Genomic DNA, 23,562 nt, shown 5'->3' with positions numbered 1-23,562 from the left:
ATGGATGGAGAGTTATTAGTGGCACAGAAAAAAAACATAGTACATGTATAGCATGTGGAATCCTCCATTTTCCCTCATATTGGGAACACTTATGAACACATGTAAACATGTCAAATCTCTGTAAAATAAATTATCACAGAAATTGAAAATGTGACAAGTGCAAACAAAATGCTCAGAAATGGTTTAGAGTCCATAAGATTACGGATACCACATTTCCATTCACCCATGAAATTAAAATGCAGCTACACCTAATAAATGCTACAGGCCTTTTGTAGTGAAGTCAGACATGATCATGTAGGTTTAGTAATATTTCAATGTTTCTCTTTACTTAAGATATGCTCAAGTTGCTGGAGCTCACCTTTTATGACAGTTCTGCACCATGCATTTCTGTTTTTAACCAGTTTAAAAAATCTTCATGAATTACCATCAGCTTAGTTTTTACAAATGCACCATCTAGTGGTAAATATGGGTGTTACCGCTGTTGCTGAAATTAAATCAGTTTCCCACATTGTCAGTTTTATTTTTTTTGCACATGAAATAAAACAGGGGCATCAATTCAGGAAAACCAGATACTGTGGTGGAAGTGAGGAATGATATGAATTAATCCTACCGGGTTGATGTCAACAGTAGTTTGGTGCTGCTCCTTGTCAGGCTGCATGCCAAACACATCCTCAACAAATTTGTCATCTGCCTGGTAGAAGTGTGGTGAAGACATTACGATGGGGGCGCCTAAATGGACATGAGAGTCATTTAAAATAATGTGAGTGAAGAAACTAAACAGACAGATTAAAAAACAGAAGCTTTTTTTCATTATGATCCAACAAATGTGGGACGTAGTAGAAATGTTATACACCAACTTTTCATCCACATAAGACAAGGCATTGTATTCATACGTACTGTACAGTTATTTGGTAAACCCTCTGAACTGAAGCTAAAAATCAACACTACAAGCACATCTTAATTGTTCAATTTCAGCTGCGGTGGTGTACAGAGACAGAATCACAAATAATTGTATCACTGTCCAAATACTTATGGACCTGAACGTCAAACACGTTTCACCTTGTTTACATACGCTGACATTGAGAAGGCCAGAACCCATGCAATTTCCAGCAGGGACACAAAAGCCGGCGTTGTCCGGGTTCACGGTCAAATTGGCAAACACTTTGCTGGGAGGAGTGAAGCGATAACCGGGGATCCCTTTGACCGTCACGTCCTCCTCGTACAGGGTGTACAGTGACCTTCAACATAAAGCCACACAGCCTGGTTATTCTCTGCACAAACACAAATTCAACGTCCGATAAGTTGTTTGTTGTTATTTTTATTTCTGGTTAAAATGATTTTATATTGTGTTCTTGACAGATAAATTCCTTCAGGATTGCAGGATATTCTGCAATTTAAAAGCAAAGTGAACTATTTTGCAAACATTATTCAAATTAAACATCACCCTTGGTTTATATTGAAACAGTCATTTATTTTTAACATCAATGTACAGGGTGTTTTGGAAAAATTGATATTTCATAATCTAACAACTTGAGCATTTTGTGTTCAAATGATTGTAAATTTAAACAGCATGTGTAGAAAAAAACTAAAATTTCAATATTTCATATTTTTTTTCTTATAAGAAAAGGCATTTTGTGTGTTAGAGTATGCTCGAAGACAGTTGAACAAGACTGTACAGTGTGCAATTGTCAAAGAATTCCCTAAAAAAGCACCAACTGCAATGTATATTTGGACATGGCACAACAAGTTCAAAAAGGAAGGCTGTCTGTGCACGGCAAAAGGATGACCACCAATACAGTGCATCCTTAAAGTATTCACAGCGCTTCACATTTTCCACATTTTGTTATATTACAACCTTATTCCAAAATGAGGTAAATAAATTTTTCCCTCAAAATTCTACTCACAACACCCCATGGTTGTCCATTTTGGCTGCTCCCGTTTTTGTGTTCGGGGTCGCCACAGCAGATACAACTACACCCCATAACAAGAGCAATCTGTTGTGTGTGGGCCGCCAGAAGAGGAGGTACTGCTGGCCCACCACCAGTGGGCGCCCTGCCTGAAGTGCGGGCTCTGGACAAAATAGAAAAAAGACCATCCAGATTGTTAGCAGTGCAAAGTTCAAAAGCCAGCATCTGTGATGGTATGGGGGTGTGTTAGTGCCCATGGCATGGACTACTTACACAACTGTAATGGCACCATCAACGCTGAAAGGTACATCCAGGTTTTGGAGCAACACATGCTGCCATCCAAGCAACGTCTTTTTCAGGGACGTCCCTGCTTATTTCAGCAAGACAATGCCAAGCCACATTCTGCACGTGTTATAACAGCGTGGCTTTGTAGTAAAAGAGTGCGGGTACTAGACTGGCCTGCCTGCAGTCCAGACCTGTTGCCCATTGAAAATGTGTGGTGCATTATGAAGCGCAAAATATGACAACGGAGACCCCAGACTGTTGAACAACTGAAGTCATACATCAAGCAAGAATGGGAAAGAATTCCACCTACAAAGCTTCAACAATTAGTGTCCTCAGTTCCCAAATGCTTACTGAGTGTTGTTAGAAGGTGATGTAACACAGTGGTAAACATACCACTGTCCCAGCTTTTTTAAAACATGTTGCAGGCATCCATTGCATAACATCCCAACTTCAGTGGAATTGGGGTTGTAAATGGACCCCGTACGAAACGGGAGCAGCCGAATGGACGACAACAACAACTGTACATAGTCACTGGATCCTTGATCTCTGGACACAAATAAACAAAATCTGTAGTTTTTGTCAAGAGCATTTCCTTTCAGATATTGATGAGACAAATTTAACTCCATAGCCTCTGAGCTGCACTCTTGCAGCCAGCTGTGCTGAATGTCAGGATATAATTCATGAAGAACGCAGGGGGTCTTATTTTGGGGGAAAACACAAAACAAAACCTTTTGGTTTATTGTCTGTACTACAAAAAGAGGTGTCATTTGATTTAAAACAGCAATTCTCTTTGAAGTTATTAATTCCGGCCGGACTCTAACTTGACTCCGCAGGGAGCGATGCAGTGTTTGGAACTGTGGGAACGGAACGTAGGACAATTCTCGTTTCTTGCCTGTAACAAGACAAGAGTCCCAGTTAGTGTCTTTAATCCGCACAAAAGTGACTCATGACTGACTTCTTTAAGTGGCTTTAAAAGGGGTTAAGAAGCGGACTTTCCTCTTCTGAAAAGCAGAGAAGCAGAGAACCAACGAAGCAGCGGATTGATGCATTGTTTCGTTGCTTCAAGCACAGACACTGCAGAAGCAGCGGATTGCAGACCCACTGCGGGGTCTGCACTCAACGTAGAGAAATGATCATTTTCCAGATAAACACCCTCAAAAACAACGGCTGCTCTGAAGGACCGATAAGGGAAACGTTAAGCAAAAAGGCTATTGATGTCGGTGGATTGAATTTCTTAACGATTCTTAACGATTTCTTAACGATTCTTGAAAAGAAACGTTTTTTGATACCCAAGTCTATAAGTGAGTGTGATGTTAAAATGCAGAGCAGCAAAATTTGCCTTATATTATATATTTGTCTTATATTCGGTCCAATACGGTATTTCAACTTTCTTACTCCAACAAGGCAGCTGAGAGGAGAACAGCAATGGTCAGCAAAACAGAAGATCACAATACCTAAAGCTTTAGGTGCTCAGTTGTGCTGAACAGGCAAGTCAGCCAGACAAAATGAATTAAACTGCTGTGGGAACTTGTCACTGATTAAGTAGCACGTCTGAAAGCTGCATTAGTTGTTGCTGAGAGTTCAGTGTTTTACCCACCTGCACATGTCAGAGATGAACATGTAGAGAGTCTCATTCTTATTTATGACTGAATGAAAAAATGCTCCATTGGTTCCATTGATCATGTTGCACTCGTCTGTTGTCCACCAGTTCAATGAGCTACACACACACACACAAAATTAATGCCCTTCTCGTTATCTCCTAGAAGCACATCCACAGAACAAAACATAGAACAAAATCATAGAATTCCACTTTAATCCTAATCATGACCTTGAACCTATTTGCACACCTTTGTCTCTGCTGACCTCTGATCTCTATCCTGATCCCTCATATTTCCTGACCTTTGATCCTAATCACTCATTTTTGACAATGTTCCACTCATTTTTTTGATCATGTGCCCGACCTTAGATCCTGATTGCTTTGTTGATGTAATCAGGACCAAAGTTATTAGGATCAAAGTCAGGATCCACCTCTCGATCTGGATCCATAGCAACATTTAATGGATTCTTTCTTGGCAATCTGTTCAGCTAGTGATGGCAGATATTATACTGACTGTTATTTCACAAAAAAATTAAGAAAATCACTTTTCTTTATTGTTACCAAGCATGATCAAAGGAACACCCTAAACATACTTCTATTTAACAATCTTCAATCAATATTACCGTTTGTGCTATTCGATGTCTATATATTTAAATGGCATCATCAAAGGAAATGATCAGACTAGCTGTATATAGAGTGATACTAAATTTATCAGAATGCGCTAAAGTTGAGTAGACACTTACCTTTCACCATTCCACGTGTCCACTTGAGCAAAGTCTTTGTAGTTTTGTTGACCAGTAAAGAAAACATACTGTCCATCATCTGAAGCATTGCTCTGTAAGAATACCAGTAAAAACACAAAACCCCCCCAAAATTAGGTGACTACAAAGGGAACAAAGTATTTGTACGACAAAACTGAAACTTGATTTTATTCATTTTAAAAATCAACTCTGTCATAAGTTTTATCATTTGTAAATGAACCCTACAACTAAACAAAAGCTGTACTGTGGATAATCCAAGCAGCTGAACAATGAGACCTTGTAGAAGAGTCCAAAAACATCATCAAGTTCAGGGATGAAAAGTTTTAGAGTTTTGAGGAGACCATCTTCATATCCCCACAGCAGCTCTCTCACGGTACGGCTGGTGAACAGACCTTCACCTGTTGACCTCATGTAAGCCGAGATCATCTCGGCCACAGCAGACATGTCCTTGAATTTCTCCATCACCGTCTACCAAAGCAAAGAGGGGAAGAATTTCATTAAACATCATATTTATATTATTTTTAAATTTGATTTTAGAAGTTAATGAGGTTAAGGGGTATCTTTAAATAAGTATACTACTTATGTTTCCAACTAACAAGGTCAAAACTGACCGGAACTTGTGTTGCTGAACTTGTCCAAGGTCTCAGAGAGGTGACTTTGTGTACCAAGATTTATCCTGGTACACAAAATCTTTGGGAAGTTATTGCGTATACAACAACCATACAAACACACACGCTGGCATACATGCACACACACTGTCAAGCATTTGCTCTGCCGTCATTGATGCTACTACAAATACAACAGAAACACTAACGTAATGCATTCCAAAACAATCAATTTTGGAGTCTGCAGAAAAAGCCTGTTTTAGGCCTAAATTGTGTGTAGGGCTGGATAATTTCATGAAAAAGTCACAGTGCTATTATTGTGGGAAATATTAAGAAATGGTAAATGTATTGCCCTGTCATTCTGTTTCTTTAGTTAGCAAAATTTAGTGAGCAAAAGCATGGCAAAGTGTATTTTATCTTTTATTTAGCAACGAAATGAAAGGATAAAACAAACTGGTGGTATTGCTGTGTGATCTAACAATTTTCACTTTGCATACCAGCACCCCCAAACAAGCCACTGAGTGCAGCAGGGTTTTTTTTTAAAGATTAAAGATTACAGCATTTTCAGAGTACTACTGTTACATATGACACAGAAGTCTAAAACAACTTGATTCAGGCCTAGATGATGTTTATAACCAGAGATTTCCTGTGTGCACACTCACAGAATCTTGGAACTTTGGAGATGTTTAACATCAAACCTCAAACTCACAAAAGTGTAAACAGTAGATAAGTACAGATTTTATACAATATAACGCCAAACCTGAATGAAAAACTCCATGAATCATTTAAACTAGAACCGTTAAATCATCTTTGAGATAATAAACATAGACGAAATGTAAAGTCATAAGAACAAGAGATGGCATGATAGCACTTTATCATGTTCGGTATGATACGATACAGGAACCTTCAGTATCTAACGATACCAACACCAGGATGATATTGATTTTAACCCTCTGGAGTCCAGCGTACAATTGGCTGTTTTTGACTACTTTTGGTTTTACCCTCATAATTTACCTAAAAAACAAAAAAAAAAACAAAAAAAAAAACTTTGCCTTGTTTGGTGTCATTTGTTTCAGCACAACCTCACCTGTGTGACTTTACAGTTTTTCTTTTATTCTGACATACTGTATTAACACAGTGAACCTAAATTAACACAAAAACATAAAATCCAAATAGAAAAGGGTTTTTTTTTTTACTGTGAAAACCACAAACATGTTTAACAAATCATTTTTATAACTTAGAATATAAATATAAATTGTAAATTGCAAAAACATATGTACAAATGTAGCAAACAACAAAGTTATATACAAATACTCACATTAAAATGCAGGAAATGCTTCAGGTTTTTTTTTTTGTACAACTATTTACAATGCAATAAGATGCCACACAAATTATTTGTGCCACTCAGAAAAACAATTCCTGACCAACACAAGACCTCTCTGTCTTGTGTTGGAGATCTCACAGACCTAACACTTTGTAATTACTCCTGTTGTCCACCTGGAGGCAGCGTTGGCACCTATTCAGTTTGTCTTTGGTGGCTTTTTTTCCTCAGTAAGAAGGCCATATGAGGATGGTGATCAACCCGTCATGTGATTTTTCCACTGATAAAGGGGAAGATATCCCCCGGTCACATAACAGGAAAGAGAAAGACGTTCATGCATGTGTTGAATGCAGCAACTCCACAATCAAATACATGGGTTGATGATCAATTTTATTTGGTTTAGGATATGCATTTTCCACCAAATGATAATTGTAACTGCTCTGAGCAGAGAGGAGGAAAGAGGGAGAGAAGTCTGGTTCACATGTGTGCTGGACAAAATGCAGCATGAAGAGCCACTCCACACATTACATAATATTCAGGAAAAAGCCTGGTGAAAATTATTCATCATTATTCAGGTTTTACTGGGTCTATCAACACAATATAAAAAAAAAATAGTATATAGGGTGAAGTCTGCACTTTCAACACACATTCAAATGGAAACTCAGAGTGTGGGGGATTTGATGGTACGACCACTTAATTTGGTCATGTGTGTCAAAGGACTCCAGAGGGTTAAAACAAGTAATCTGTTAATAAATACATTTGTCTGGATGTAATTTGCTAACCAGCCATTTAACAAAACATCAACTCAAATTGTGAAACAAATAGTCTACTCCACTAAAGGAAAACATACATAGCCCGCAATGCAACTCAGATTTGCAAAAGCAGGCTTGGATTGGATCTGTTTTTTTTTTTTTTATTTACAATATCCGATGCTGCATTTTGGCTAATACTGAATCGATATCAATCCAAAATATGGGTTTGGTACACCCATAATAAAAGCAACTGTTTGCGAACTCTGCTGCTGCTACGTTTATTCATTCAACGCTGCAACAGCTTGCACTCAGACTGCAAGCCACTTAACTGTGCAGCCCGTATTCCGAATATAGCCGCAAAGTTTCTGCTTGCATGGTCACACAATTATACGGCTTTGGGTGTGTTTTTCCACCCAATCCTGACAATATTTAAGCTTGAAAAGGAAATAAAAATGGAATTTGTACAACCTTAACATTGTAAAGACAACAACAAATGCAACATGCTAAATGTAATAATGAAAAAAACAAACAACCAAAAAACAGAGAATAGATCATCCTATTTACACCCTGTGGAACACAAGGGTGCTAATCAAACTAAGAAAAACAGGAAAAAGGGTCATAACTCATAAAACACAAATCAGGGTGAAAGAATGAAGAATTACAGATGATAAAAACCAAATTTTTCTTGTGACGTTAGATTCATACTGAAATTTCAGTAATAATGTAATACAATGCGAGTTGGCTTTGACTGACCGATGCGTTCAGTGACAAAACTGCTAAGTCAGTGGCTCACCATGGCAGGGATGTTGACTGTCCTGATGACATCACTCTCTGGACCATATGACATATCAGGCTGGAATATGTACGTCTTCCTGTTGATGGCTGCAACTTTTGTGCCATTATCCAGGAATTCCACCTGCTCCATGGGTCTGTATTCTCTGCATGTGTTTAAAATAATGAAAAGAAAAATTAACTCCAGCAAAAGCAAGCAAGAATAAAACAAGAAGGCAAAATTGTTAATATGACCAAAAACATCTTTGCTTTTGTAGAGAACAGATACTGATGAGTAATCTGTTGCACAAGTACTAGATTTGGCTGACATAATCAACTGTATGTATATGAAAATGGCATTTGAGACACAATAACATGTGACTGTCAAAATAACAAAGCGAAACAGCATCTTAGTCATTCTTGAATAAATAGCCACAGTCAGCAACTGTGAGTCAAAAACCCCTGTGCACACAGAATTTCACTCTCTGTCTTGACAGGAACAGAATGATATATCAGTATTTTACAGACAAAAGCAATCTGTGCCAGCTATAATTCACTGTGCAATTTATAATGAAGAATATTAAGGCAAGATTCAATACAAATCAAACTACACTGATCGGCAACATATACTTCAATAGAATTTTCTTTTAAATACATGCATTTACTAGACACAGTTAAACCCAAAACACATGGCAAAATGCAAATGATTTAGCTTCTTGGCTCATATGCAGGGATTTTTCTTTTTATTTTGTGGCAGGGTTACTTCATGCTACATCTAAATGTGGCATCATTTTTCAGCCACAACCGAAAGACAAATGCTTGAGCGTGATGAAGTCTTGATTAAATTATTTTCAAATCAAATGAGCAGCTGAAAGTACGCTGGAGTGTTCTGCAGGGTGTGTCTGGCAGCACAAAATGAACAGACAAACAAAAGCTGAACAAACAGATACCTTCGAATACGTAGTTTGGTTGAAGACAGCAACTTTATATTCTGTGCATTTATTAATTAAGATATGCTCTTTCCAGTAGCATAATTATTTTTATGGTAGGCCCTGTCATATATCAACATCATAACTCAACGTATCTAAGACGAAGAAACTGGTGGTGGACTTCAGAAGACGGAAGACCCGTCAAAACCCAGTTACCATCAATGGAACAGAGGTGGACATTGTAGGCTACTACAAGTACGTGGGTATCCACATAGACAAAAACTGGACTGGACTGTAAACACAGATGCTGCGTATAAGAAAGGTCAGAGCCGACTAGATTTCCTCAGGAGGCTCAGATCTTTCAATGTCTGCAAAAATATGTTGCAGATGTTTTATCACTTGGTGGTCTCCAGTGTCATCGTCTACTCTGTAGTGTGCTGGGGCAGCAGGCTGAAGGCAGCTGACACAAACAGACTCAACAAGCTCATCAGGAAAGCTGGCTCTGTCCTGGGGGTTGAGCTGGACATGTCAGAGAGGAGGATGTTGAGGAAACTGTGCAGCATCCAGTACAACACCTCCCACCCCCTGCATGCCACACTGATGTCCTGTCAGAGCACCTTCAGCCATAGACTGAGACCACCGAGGTGCACCACAGAACGCCACAGGAGGTCTTTCCTACCTGTGGCAATCAAACTGTTTAATTCGCCCCCCTTCTGCGGGATGAATACATAACGAACAGAATTATTCAGTTACTCAGTTATGTGGAATACTGGCAAACATCTTGTGAAAATGTCTTCAGTCATGCCACATAACTTTGTTGTACATATTGTATAAAATAAAGTTCACTGTTTACTGTTCGTTACTCTGGCAAAATCATTTCCTTTGGGATAATAAAGTTCATGTTATTCTTATTGTTATATCAGCAATATGCATTTGAAATATAGCCATGACTTTGTTTTTTACTTTTAATACCTTATGCATGAAAAAAAAAGTTTCTTTTAGAAAAAAATGTAGTCATCAAAACAGTAAGACAGCATGACAAAAATAAATAAATAAAAATAAATATCTGACGGGCTTTAATGTGCAGATACACAGAATCTAAATTTCTCAAAGACAGAAACAAAAATTATTACTATATTTTTCAGCAAGCTACAAACTGTGGGTATTCTTTTACAATAGTCAAATACATCTTGCACCTAAGATCAAAGAAAATTTCATGCATTTGCATTCTGCATGGTGTTTCTTGGGAAGAACATTATTTTTTGAAAGAATGTTGCAAATTGGAGATGATCAGCCGACAACATTTTCTGAAATCTGTTGCTTTGAGGTGCATTTACCTTGCAGGCCTTTTACCAGTTAGTCAATGTTTTACATTACATCCTATAAAAATCTCTGACCAACCACAGTGTCAGTTTGATTGTAATTGCTGGAATCTTTTGTTAATTTTATTCTGTTTTCTTGATCCTACTCCTTCTCTTACATTTGTGTGGCTGTTTAATGATAGAGAAATGACAGAAAATCCTTTATTCTCTCTCTCTCTCTCTCTCTCTCTCACCTGTATGTGTAGGGTCCAACCTGCAGCACAGCTGGCCTTTCACCTTCCAGCACCTCCATGGGATTGGTCACGTTGAAGAAGTAAAACTGCATGTAGACAGGTGAGGGTGGGTCCTCCCACGCCTTAAAAACCTCTGTACCATTTTTTAACACCACGTTCTAGTGTGGGGAAAGAAGAAAAGAAAAAAACAGGGCAAAGTGCACTGGGTTACTTGCAACACATAGTTCAGTAATTAGTCTCAGCCCGCAAATATGCTGCTGTATAAGCAGCCACATCATGTGACTAACAGAAAAGCTCGCAGCCTGTCATGAAATCATTGGTTTAGATGTTGTCCTATTTCATTTCATATTAAAAGTAGGCCAACAGGACAAAAAGAAAACTAAATAACTAGAAACATTCCACTGTAAAAACAACTATTAATAAAACATGATCACTTTAATCATGTGATACTATTACAATCTGTACAACAAAACCAGTGGTGGGCACACTTCCGATAATCCGATAACAGATAATTATCGAAGATAATGTTTTCAGTATCGGATTATCTTTTTAGATAACTTTAAAAACCATTATCAGACCAATTATCTTCCGATTAATTTTTGTCCGATAACTTTTAAACCGATAAACAAAGCTGAACAGTGACAAGCATTTTTAAAATTAGTTCAGCACCCACCTGTTAAAAGTTTTGTAAAAGACGCATAGTTATAACCTTTGCAAACAGAAAAGAACTGCTTGTATAAAAAGCATCTCAATCCTCTGCAAACAAAGGAAAAACAGCCCCAAAAGGAAAAAGAAAAAAACATTTCCTTTAACACCATACCGATATGCTGGAAATATGACCTAAGTCATCCAGAGGCATACATTTTTAACTTATGGTTCAAATTTTAACCAAACTAATTTTGGATAAGTTATTTAAAATTACTGTCATGTCTGAAGTTTCATAAAGTAAAAATATCAGATATATGTTTTAGTTTTAAAGTAATGTGCTACTTTTTAAGGTTTTGTGAGCACATGCTCTGCCCCGCAGTGCATTTTGGGTAGGATGATGTAATCTCAGTACGTCACGACAGGACAAATGCATTTCAGACACTCTGTTCAGGCTCCACGGACAACAGCATTAAACTCTAGTGCCTAAAACTCTCTTGAATATATTCTCTGCGTTTATAGACGTTGATTTTTTTAATTGCGTTTGTTAAATTCCACGCATTTTAAATGTGAGCAGACAGGGATTATCTAGAATTTGTTTTGAAAGCCTCTACTATCTAGCATCTACTGGCCAGTAGTGTTCATGGCAGTGTCTGGGAACCAGTAGATGGCAGTGTTCTATTTATTTTGACCCCGGTTATGTCAGATGATTGTCAAATCAACTTTTCTGCTTTGCAAATGGCTTTTTTTTTTTACAAATGAAGTTTAAAAACAAAACAACTGCTAAATAATAATAATAATAACATTATTACAAGACAGCTCTGCAGTGTTTGCACAGGCACAGTGCGAACAGTTGGATGCTGCTTGTAGCTTTCAGCAGCAGGATAACCTCACGACGGCCGACCACAATAATATATCAAACAGGTTTGATTCTCATTTGACCATACGATCGGCGATCAGGAGGTGGTCGTCAGATGTTGACCGCAGCTTGATACTCCATGAACACTACACGATGCAGGACGCACAATTAACCTGAAACTTGGTCCAAAACATTCCTGCATGAAAAATCATCTTGCTCACTGTAAAGCACGTTTTACAACATCAAATGAATGTTGTAAAGAGAGAATGTGGAGAGAATGTGCGCAAACATGCGCACATTCTCTCCACATGCAAAAAATTTTGCAATGACACTTCCAGGGCTCCGTAAAAATGCCTGTTTTTACAAATAAAAAAAAATTAATATTTTACAAAAGCACATTTAAACACCAACACACGACACACGTCACATTAACGTGTTGGTTTACATAATGAATGACTGAACCAATCAGTGTTTAGCAGAGGCACGTTTACCCAGAATCCTTTGCGATCTGTCTCTTTGTTACAAAATGTCAGAATTAGTGAATTATTCAACATTAAAAGATATATGTTATATTTTAACTTTGTACAAATGACAGAATTGACATTAATGGAGTTATTCTGTCGGTATTAATGTTATTTATAAATCAACACCATAACTCAATATGACTTTATTTTTCAAGACCTCCGCATGACTAGACCTTTGTCGTTGATAGAGAGCTGGCTTTATGGCTGGTCTCAGGCTGCCTCTATGTTGGGAGGGCTGTAATAAAAGAAAGATAAGGATAAAAATAAAAGAGCTTCCAGCAGGGGCGGAATGTTGAAAGAAAAAAGTGTGGTCTCATTGTTTGGGTCTCAGGGTGCCTCTGTGCTCAAGACGCTGCAGTAAACAAGAGCTTCCAGCAGGGGCACACTGTTGAAAGAAAAAAGTGTGGTCTTATTGTTTGGGTCTGTTGTTATTTTTAATATTATTAGAAGCTATTAAATTTGTTTTACTAGTAGTTGTAAATGTGCCAGAGATAATATTGGAATTTATCTGTTATCGGTTATCTGTAACTTCCGATACATTTTTGGGTGGTTTATTGTTTTATCTTTATCGAAGATAACTTTTTAGTTATCTGATTATCTGTTATCAAAGTTAATTTTTTGGTTATCTGTGCCCACCACTGAACAAAACAATGTTATTATAAGAAGTTCATAATGAACAGATCAACACTGAGTAGACTAGTATGTTGACTAGTAGTCAACATACGCTTTAGCTTTATACATTCATTTAATCTCTACTTACTCCAACTGATGGTCACATAGTGGGGGGGGGGGGGGGATCCCAGCCATCAGGGGGTGAGAGGTAGGGTACACCCTGGACAGGATGGCAGTCTGTCGCACACTCACTCACATCTATGGTCAATTTAAAGTTTGCAATAGGGCAGCGTGGTCTCATTTGAACCCCTGCGTGATATCTCGGGATTTGACCATTTTGGGGGACAGCCTGCCATCACGCCACATAAACACAGCGTCACTTCTAATGGAAAAATGGAGCACTGTTTTGTTTTCGACTGCAATCACCGAAGCAGTTGTGAAAAGTGCAGTTTTTTCAATTCCCAGTAATGAAGGGAAGAAAGGGCAAATGGGACAGGTCGTGTCGTAAGTGTTAGCCTACACAGCTAACCAGACGAGCTACGTTCTCTCGCCTGCACAACCGCCTCAATATGTTTGAACTCCGGGGCATAAACAAACCGCAAAACATGTCCACTTTCCACTTTCACTTTGTTTGCCGTGTGATTTGCCCCAAAACGCAGAGAAAGTGCTGAAGTAGGATTTTTGCTTCATATGCCTAGTATGTTAACCCATTAGCGCCCACCCTCAAACAAGACTGCGCTGCCCAATTCACACGCTTTTTGGAAGTGGGAGGAAGCTGGAGCACCCAGAGGGACGGAAGGAACCCATGAACATGGCGAGAACGTGCTAACTCCACACAGAAACGACCAGACAGGAAGAGATCCCAGGACCTTACTGCTGTGTGGTAACAGTGCGAACCACTAAGCCACCATCCCACCCCTAACTTTAAACATTTGAATGTATTCATGCCATTCAGAAAAAAATCTCAGGCTTTCTTATGTCAATCCATCCATCGGTTTTCTATAACTGGGGGGGTGGCTGGAGCCTATCCCAGCAGTCATAGGGTGTGATGTATGGTACACCATGGACAGGACACCAGTCTGTCACAGAGCCACATATACAACCCCTGGCAATAATTATGGAATCACCGGCCTTGAAGGATGTTCATTCAGTTGTTTAATTTTGTAGAAAAAAAGCAGATCACAGACATGACACAAAACTTAAGTCATTTCAAATGGCAACTTTCTGGCTTTAAGAAACACTATAAGAAATCAGGAAAAATAATTGTGGCAGTCAGTAATGGTTACTTTTTTAGACCAAGCAGAGGGTAAGAAATATGGAATCACTCAATTCTGAGGAATAAATTATGGAATCACCCTGTAAATTTTCATCCCCAAAACTGCCTGCATCAAATCAGATCTGCTCGTTAGTCTGCATCTAAAAAGGAGTGATCACAACTTGGAGAGCTGTTGCACCAAGTGGACTGACATGAATCAAGGCTCCAACACAAGAGCAGTCAATTGAAACAAAGGAGAGGATTATCAAACTCTTAAAGGAGGGTAAATCATCACGCAATGTTGCAAAAGATGTTGGTTGTTCACAGTCAGCTGTGTCTGAACTCTGGACCAAATACAAACAACATGGGAAGGTTGTTAAAGGCAAACATACTGGTAGACCAAGGAAGACATCAAAGTGTCAAGACAGAAAACTTAAAGCAATATGTCTCAAAAATCTAAAATGCACAACAAAACAAAGGAGGAATGAATGGCAGGAAACTGGAGTCAACGTCTGTGACCGAACTGTAAGAAACCGCCTAAAGGAAATGGGATTTACATACAGAAAATCTAAACGAAAGCCTAAACAGAAAAAAACAAGGTTACAATGGGCTAAGGAAAAGCAATCGTGGACTGTGGATGACTGGATGAAAGTCATATTCAGTGATGAATCTCGAATCTGCATTGGGCAAGGTGATGATGCTGGAACTTTTGTTTGGTGCCGTTCCAATGAGATTTATAAAGATGACTGCCTGAAGAGAACATGTAAATTTCCACAGTCATTGATGATATGGGGCTGCATGTCAGGTAAAGGCATTGGGGAGATGGCTGTCATTACATCATCAATAAATGCACAAGTTTACGTTGATATTTTGGACACTTTTCTTATCCCATCAATTGAAAGGATGTTTGGGGATGATGAAATCATTTATCAAGATGATAATGCATCTTGCCATAGAGCAAAAACTGTGAAAACATTCCTTGCAAAAAGACACATAGGGTCAATGTCATGGCCTGCAAATAGTCCGGATCTTAATCCAATTGAAAATCTTTGGTGGAAGTTGAAGAAAATGGTCCATGACAAGGCTCCAACCTGCAAAGCTGATCTGGCAACAGCAATCAGAGAAAGATGGAGCCAGATTGATGAAGAATACTGTTTGTCACTCATTACGTCCATGCCTCAGAGACTGCAAGCTGTTATAAAAGCCAGAGGTGGTGCAACAAAATACTAGTGATGTGTTGGAGCGTTCTTTTGTTTTTCATGAATCCATAATTTTTTCCTCAGAATTGATTCCATATGTTTTTCCCTCTGCTTGGTCTAAAAAAGTAACCGTTACTGACTGCCACAATTTTTTTCCCTGATTTCTTATAGTGTTTCTTAAAGCCAGAAAGTTGCCATTTGAAATGACTTTAGTTTTGTGTCATGTCTGTGATCTGCTTTTTTTCTACAAAATTAAACAACTGAATGAACATCCTCCGAGGCCGGTGATTCCATAATTTTTGCCAGGGGTTGTAGACAAACACACGCACACCTACGGACAACTGAATGTTTCCTGTTCATCTAACCTGCATGTCTTTGGATGTGAGTGGACGCTGGAGCACCCGGAGGGAACCCACGCAAAACATGGGAAGAACATGCAAACTCCACACAGAAAGGCCACAGGTGAACCCACGACTTTCTTGCTGTGAGGCAACAGTGCTAACCACTAAGCCACTGTGTTGCCTGCTTCGCTATGTTGTAATTTAATATTACCATTTAAGCTAACAGTGAAAATAAATCTATATAGAACACATACATCAATCAAATACCCACCCCCAATAAAAAATGTGTTCCCTGCCTTATCAACACTTTTTCTAGAATGTTCTATGTAACCAACATAATTTTAAGGCTGGCCTGACTTGGAATTGACTTCTAGTTGCAAATTATTCTCAGAATTTGTACTTCCGCGACTGGCCGCCCTATGAAAACACACTCAGGCTGTATTACTTGTTTACTGAAATTAGCTGGTTTGGTTTTGTCTCTAACTTGCTTCTAACTGCCAGCTGATGGCTATCACTTCCTGGAACGATGAGACTTAGACACCAAGCTGACCTGAAATGACCTTGGTACATTAAATTAACTTTTGTAGTGACCAAGCTACACCTTTGAGACACAAATTCACCATAAACAGCTTTCAGTCACCAAGCACAAAGTAATATGTAATTTCACTGCGTCTTTTCCTGCCTGCCACAAAAAACTGTATCCACTGCAAATTAATGTCTGCCAACAGAACTCCTGCTTTATACATGTTAATGCCTTTTCATGTCCCATGTCCCACAGCGGGTGTTAACATGGCAAGGTGCAACGTGTATTCAATCCAGACATTAAAAGATCTCTTTCATGTCTTCCACAAACTGCGGGTGGCAGGCAACTACCTCTTCTTGGTCATATACAAATGATCAACAAATGATCCGGGACTCATTCTTTTCTCATGCTCGCCTGCAACAGCACTGAGACATGTAGATATCTTGCTCAAGGACACGCTGCCAGTCACGAAGAGCTTGGCTCCAAAGATCCACACTGGCGACTGGGCCATACTAAAATCCGAAATGGAGCAAAATGGGGACTGATAATCACTTCAGTCAATGGGTCAGTCTGCTCCATTTCGTTACGTTTTACTCCTGTTTTGTTATTATCAGTCTCCATTTCGCAAAAACAAAAAATTAAATAAAAGTACTTCATTGAATCATATTAAATCATATTTTGAGTCAGTCTGCTCCATTTCATTACATTTTAACCCCATTTCGTGATTATCAGGCTCCATTTCGCCCCATTTCACTCCATTTCGTATTTTAGTATAGTCACCGGCGACCCACAACTTTTACATTTGTGCTCCTGACATGACCTCTACACATTACAGATGAGTCTAACACCTTTGAAAAGTGACCAAATTACATGTATTTATTTGTATTGTGTTCTGCGAAGATTTCATCGGCCAAAGATGGCCACCAGAGGGCGCTCAGGTAAAGTCCGCAGTAGAGTGCCTTTCTCAGAGAGAGGGGCGACATGAGGAGTCGAAAAAACTGGTCACGTGACTCATGGGGCCATCTTGGGTTCAAAATAGCATTCGCTGTTAATCTGTCTGCATGGAAATCCAGCTATTTTATTTATTTATTCGCTGAAAATGCCAGGTTGTTGTGCATTTGGAGGCACAAATAGACACAGTAAGGGCTTCAAGATGCCCAGATTCGCTTCAGATCTTAACAGAAGAAACATTTGGGAAAATAAAGTCAGCTGTGTGGGATAGAAGAGACTTCAAAGTCAAAGTTTTGAGAGGTAAATTTATTGTTCAGTCCCATGTACAGTAAAACTCACTTAAACCGTCATCGTATAAACCAGATATTCGCAGTCACCGGACAAAAAAGTCCCAAAGTTTTGTATCGTTTTCCATGTAATAAACACTGTACATAATGGATTTTGTACAGCGGATTTTTCGCTCACATCGGATAAAATGTCTCGTCCGATTGCAATGTATTTCCATTAAACCCCTCTCATGTGGGACCGGAGTCATTTACGTGATTAAAAGCCCGACGGTTTATTTTTTTCACACCGTGCTCAGACTGTTAAATCAGATGCAAATGGCTGTGATTTGACACTTTGCTGCCTTCAGCCTTCATCTCTTATCCTATTTTAATAGTTTTTACAGTGTGCACAGATTAGATTTTGATAATGGATCAAAAACATTTGGCAAAAAAAAAAAAACGGAAATTCAGAGGAAATTTTGACCCGGTCATTAAGTGAGGCACACGTCCCAATTCAGGATTCCCGTAGATGTTCGGCGCCTCCTGATTTAACTAATCCGTTACATACATATGGCTCACATTGGATAAAATGTCTCGTCCGATTGCAATGTATTTCCATTAAAAACCACGAGCAGTCTGGACGTGCAGAGGTACAAATTAAAGTTCAGCTCTGACACTCGCCGATTTGAGGAAAGTGGGACCGGAGTCATTTCTGTCAGACTGGGACCTGAAGCCTGATGTGCACCTGTTAAATCAGACACAAAAGGCTGTAATTTGACACTTTTCTGCTTTTAATCCTTCGTCTCCCATCATATTATATAGCGCACATGCTGATAAATGGATCAGAAAAGTCCACACATTTACAGCACAAAGTCGGTAAAAGAGGAAAATGTACAGCTTGTAGGGGTGGTGGCCAAGTGGTTAATGCGCTTGGTTTCAGTGCAGAAGGTTCCGGGTTCAAATCCCACCCCTGCCACATTTCTCCATGTAATGTGGAGTTGCGTCAGGAAGGGCATCCGGCGTAAAACCTGTGCCAATTCAACATGCAGATGCTCGGACTTGCTGTGGCGACCCCAAGTACAAACAAGGGAGCAGCTGAAGGGACTTACTTTACCTTTGATTTGGAGGTGATGATTGTAGAAAGAAAAGCTTGTTGAGGGTCAAATTAGTCCAGAATAAAGCATAATCCAGAGACAGAGAACTTTAAAATTGTTACGCACGTCATTGCATGACACAAAGTTACACAGCTGCAGCTGCATAAATCAGGCTTTAACCTCCTAAGACCCGGAGGTTCTCATGAAACAAAACTTAGTATTATGGTCTAGACAGCCAAAAATATGTCCACATATGTGGATGCCAGGCCCTAGGAGGTTAAATTAATTAAATAAATCATCATAAATTGTAAATGTATGTCAATTTGATAGATTAACTATTTTATATTTATTTTGATAGTACCTGTACATGAATGTCTTGCTGTATGTGGTGAAATGATTTTAAAACTGTTGAAAACATTCAAGGTTCATTCAGTAGTTCAGCGCAATTGAACCCAAAATGGCACCATGTTGAGTTGATGCCACTCTCGAATGGGTTACCGCGGACTTTACACCGTGCACCCTCTGGTGGCCATTTTCTGGCCGATGAAAACATCACTGACCTCAAAACAAATACATGTAATTTGGTCATTTTTCGAAGGGGTCAATAAAGTCATGTACAATGTACAATGGTTCATTTCAGGTCAGCTTGGTGTATAAATCTCATTGTTTCAGGCAGTAATAGTTAGCTGGCTGTTAGAAGCAAGTTAGAGACAAAACAAAACCAGCTGGTTTCAACAGACAATCAATGCAGCCTGAGATGGTTTTCATCGGGCGGCCAGTCGCGGAAGTACGAATTCTCGCCTGGCCACTTCGCCGGAAGTGACATGGCTCCGCGGCAACCCATTAAGGCCCTCAAGCCCGCAGCAACCCATATTGGTGTTTTTTTTCCTGTCTTAGCGAAGAGATAATGATGTTTCAAGTTATCTTCTAGTTTATTTTTCATTTCACTTGTACAACCCCCGTTCCAAAGAAATTGGCACATTGTGTGAAATGTAAATAAAAACAGAATACAATGATTTGAAAATCCTCTTCAACCTATATTCATTTGAATACACCACAAAGACAAGATATTTAATGTTCAAACTGATAAACTTTTTTGTTTGCTCATTTTGAAATGGATGCCTGCAACACGTTTCAAAAAAGCTGGGCAAGTGGTATGTTTACCACTGTGTTATATCACCTTTCCTTCTAACAACACTCAATAAGCATTTGGGAACTAAGGACACTAATTGTGAGTGTCATGATTGGGTATAAAAGGAGCATCCCCAAAAGGCTCAGCCGTTCACAAACAAAGATGGGGCGAGGATCACTACTTTGTGAACAACTGCATGAAAAAAATAGTTTAAGAACAATGTTTCTCAACGTTCAATTGCAAGGAATTTAGGGATTCCATCATCTGCAGTCAATAATATAATCAGAAGATCCAGAGAATCTGGACAACTTTCTACACGTAAGCAGCAAGGCTGAAAACCAACATTGAATGCCTATGACCTTCAATCCCTCAGGTGGCACTGCATTAAAAACCAACATCATTGTATAAAGGATCTCACTGCATGGGCTCAGGAACACTTCAGAAAACCATTGTCACTTAACACAGTTCGTCGCTACATCTACAAGTGCAAGTTAAAACTCTACCATGCAAAGTGAAAGCCCTACATCAACAAGATATATATATATATATAAGATATATAGATATATAAGATATTTGAGCGCCTTGGGGCAGCTGTTTGTTGTGATTTGGCGCTATATAAGAAAAAAGTTGATTGATTGATATAGAAACGCCGCCACCTTCTCTGGGCCCGAGTTCATTCTAAATGGACAGACGCAAAGTGGAAAAGTGTGCTGTGGTCTGATGAGTCCACATTTCAAATTGTTTTTGGAAATCATAGACGTCGTGTCCTCCGGACAAAAGAGGAAAAATACCATCCAGATTGTTACCAGTGCAAAGTTTAAAAGCCAGCATCTGTGATTAAGGGTGTAACGATACATGTATTTGTATTGAACCGTTTCGGTACAGGACGTTTGGTTCGGTACAGGGCTGTGCACGGGTGAGTTCGCGTCGCATTCAGTGTTGCCAACTTGAAATTAAACAGGGCTTAAAGCTGGAACCATTGTGCTGTGCTTTACTTGTGGAAAGGTTTTGTTAAAAGCTGTTTACTAGGTATTTATTTTTTATAATATTTCATACATTTGTTGTTTGAGAACATTTTATTCAATTGTTGGTTTAAACAACAAGCAAATTTAGGTTTTGCATTTTGTTCCCATACTGTACTGAAAATGAACCGAACCGTGATCTCAAAACCGAGGTACATACCGAGCCGTGATTTTTGTGTATCGTTACACCCCTAATCTGTGATGGTATGGGGGTGTGTTAGTGCCCATGGCATGGACTACTTACATATCTGTGATGGCACCATCAATGCTGAAAATTACATCCAGGTTTTGGAGCAACACATGCTGCCATCCAAGCAACGTCTTTTTCAGGGACATCCCTGCTTATTTCAGCAAGACAATGCCAAGCCACATTCTGTGTTGGGAAAGTGTAGGAACACGGACCCACAACAGGGGGCGCAAATGAACGGACAATGGAGAAAGTCAAATCACAGAGTTTTACTGTTGTGAACTCACACAACAAACACAACAGATTTACAAATACAGCAGTAACCGAATTCCAAAGGTGTCGTGTGGGCAGGCTCGACGATAGGAGACGTCTGTCCGAGTCGAACCGGAACCACCCGATTTCCTCTGCCACCGAACCCCGGGGATACTGGAGCCGCCAAGTCCCGAACCCCAGGTGGCCACTGCCTCCGCTCGTCGGCTCCGGTACTGCTGGCAAGGAACAGATACAGTCAGGTGTGGGTGCGGCTGCACCCAGCAACACACAGGGTGGAAACACCACCTCCACCTCTTGTCAGGAAAATACAGGTGAGTGCAGGAATGTGAGTACTTATCCAAAATACAGTCTCCTGCTGTCTTTTCTCTTTCTGTGTAAAGGCAAAAAGTATTTAATGGTCAAAAGATGATCCGTTTGGCTGGATACGTTACCTCCTTGGTAGAGCGATATCTCGGCAATGAGGTGGAGATGCCGTCCTGCTGATATACCTCCCTGTTGATTGATATCAGCTGTCTCGTCTCAGGTGATGGGTGACAGCTGTCACCCTGGCTGCTCCTGTGAGGCGGCAGCGCCCTCTGGTGCCTGGAGCCCGCACTCCAGACAGGGCGCCCTCTGGTGGTGGTGGGCCAGCAGTACCTCCTCTTCAGCGGCCCACACAACATTCTGCACGTGTTACAACAGTGTGGCTTTGTAGTAAAAGAGTACAAGTACTAGACTGGCCTGCCTGCAGTCCAGACCTGTCGGCCATTGAAAATGTGTGGCGCATTATTAAGTGCAAAATACAACAACGGAGACCCCGGACTTTTGAACAACTTAAGTCGTACATCAAGCAAGAATGGAAAAGAATTCCACCTACAAAGTTTCAACAATTAGTGTCCTCAGTTCCCAAACGCTTATTGAGTGTTGTTAGAAGGAAAGGTGACGTAACACAGTGGTAAACATACCACTGTCCCAGCTTTTTTGAATGTGTTGCAGGCATCCATTTCAAAATGAGCAAATATCCATCCATCCATCCATTTTCTTCCGCTTTATCCGGAGTCGGGTCGCGGGGGCAGCAGCTCAAGTAAAGCCGCCCAGACCTCCCGATCCACAAACACCTCCCCCAGCTCCTCTGGGGGAACCCCAATTTGTTCCCAAGCCAGCCGAGAGATGTAGTCCCTCCAGCATGTCCTGGGTCTTCCCCGGGGCCTCCTCCCAGAGGGACGTGCCCGGAACACCTCTCCAGCGAGGCGTCCAGGGGGCATCCGGAAAAGATGCCCGAGCCACCTCAACTGACTCCTTTCGACGTGACGTGGAATGAGCAAATATTTGAACAAAAACAAAAAAGTCATTAAATATCTTGTCTTTGTGGTGTATTCAATTGAATATAGGTTGAAGAGGATTTGCAAATCATTGTATTGTTTTTATTTATATTTTACACAACGTCCCAACTTCATGGAATTGAGGTTGTAATTATGAACAAAAAATTGTATCCAAGTTTCTGAGAGACATTTCACACAAATAAAACTTGAAATGCCCTTGTACAATCAACAACACAGTATTTTTTTAACACTGTCAAATTAAAGTAAATAAACTCAGATCATCACTGCAGTTAGCGTCGCTGTGACGTTAGCTTCAAAGTTAGCTTTCGTTGTTTACCTTTTCAATCACAGAATACATCAAATGTGGAAACACCCCGGTCGTTATCAAAGAAATCCCCACGATCAAAATAACAACAGAAAAGACGCCGATGCTGTAGACACAACATGATTTCCACTGCATGATGACACAGCACAAACAGACACATCGGCTTTCGTTTCTGTTATTTTCACTGTCATCCGAGACACACAAACCCAAACAAGATAGTAATAACTTTTTTCACTTTGCTACCACACCTGACATAAACCTGGACCGTGCAGTTATATTGAAAACTTGATATGTTCAGGAAAATCTTTCGCATTTAATAAAAACAAAGATTAAATCCTCATCTTGCTTTATTAACCAAAAGTGTGACAGAGTAATGCGGTTGTTGAAGTTTCGTCTAGGGTAAGTGAACTATTCTGCAGCTGCTAAGTAATCTTTGTTTTAATCACATGACAATGACATAATTCTTTAAACCACCGCAGACTTGAAGCTCAAAGTAGGCAGCGCGTCTTCATATCCACTAGGGGGCGGAGAGGCATTTCAGACAAGGCGTTGCCAGTTGTCATACGAGAA

The 23,562-nt window shown here is 39.7% G+C and overlaps 1 protein-coding gene across 2 annotated transcripts in view; it reads right to left on the bottom strand.

The window, feature by feature from the left end:
• Window positions 1-23,199, bottom strand: part of scarb2c (scavenger receptor class B, member 2c) — a 46,027-nt gene extending 22,828 nt beyond the window's left edge. For both annotated transcript variants that reach the window (XR_004566007.1, XM_034192162.1), the window contains exons 1-8: window positions 23,005-23,199; window positions 10,484-10,641; window positions 8,022-8,166; window positions 4,827-5,018; window positions 4,533-4,624; window positions 3,790-3,909; window positions 1,060-1,238; window positions 611-729 (exon numbers count right to left, since the gene is read on the bottom strand). Coding sequence is in view for 1 of the 2 variants with exons in the window: in XM_034192162.1 (XP_034048053.1) it covers window positions 611-729; window positions 1,060-1,238; window positions 3,790-3,909; window positions 4,533-4,624; window positions 4,827-5,018; window positions 8,022-8,166; window positions 10,484-10,641; window positions 23,005-23,127 (1,128 nt within the window). In the remaining variant the exon portion in view is untranslated. The remainder of the gene's footprint in view (window positions 1-610; window positions 730-1,059; window positions 1,239-3,789; window positions 3,910-4,532; window positions 4,625-4,826; window positions 5,019-8,021; window positions 8,167-10,483; window positions 10,642-23,004) is intronic.
• Window positions 23,200-23,562: the final 363 nt, after the last annotated feature.

This window comes from Thalassophryne amazonica, chromosome 17 (genome assembly GCF_902500255.1).
Source record: "Thalassophryne amazonica chromosome 17, fThaAma1.1, whole genome shotgun sequence".
NCBI lineage: Eukaryota > Metazoa > Chordata > Actinopteri > Batrachoidiformes > Batrachoididae > Thalassophryne > Thalassophryne amazonica.
The sequence above is the reverse complement of the archived record's forward strand: the minus strand, read 5'-3'. Positions and strand labels throughout refer to the sequence as shown.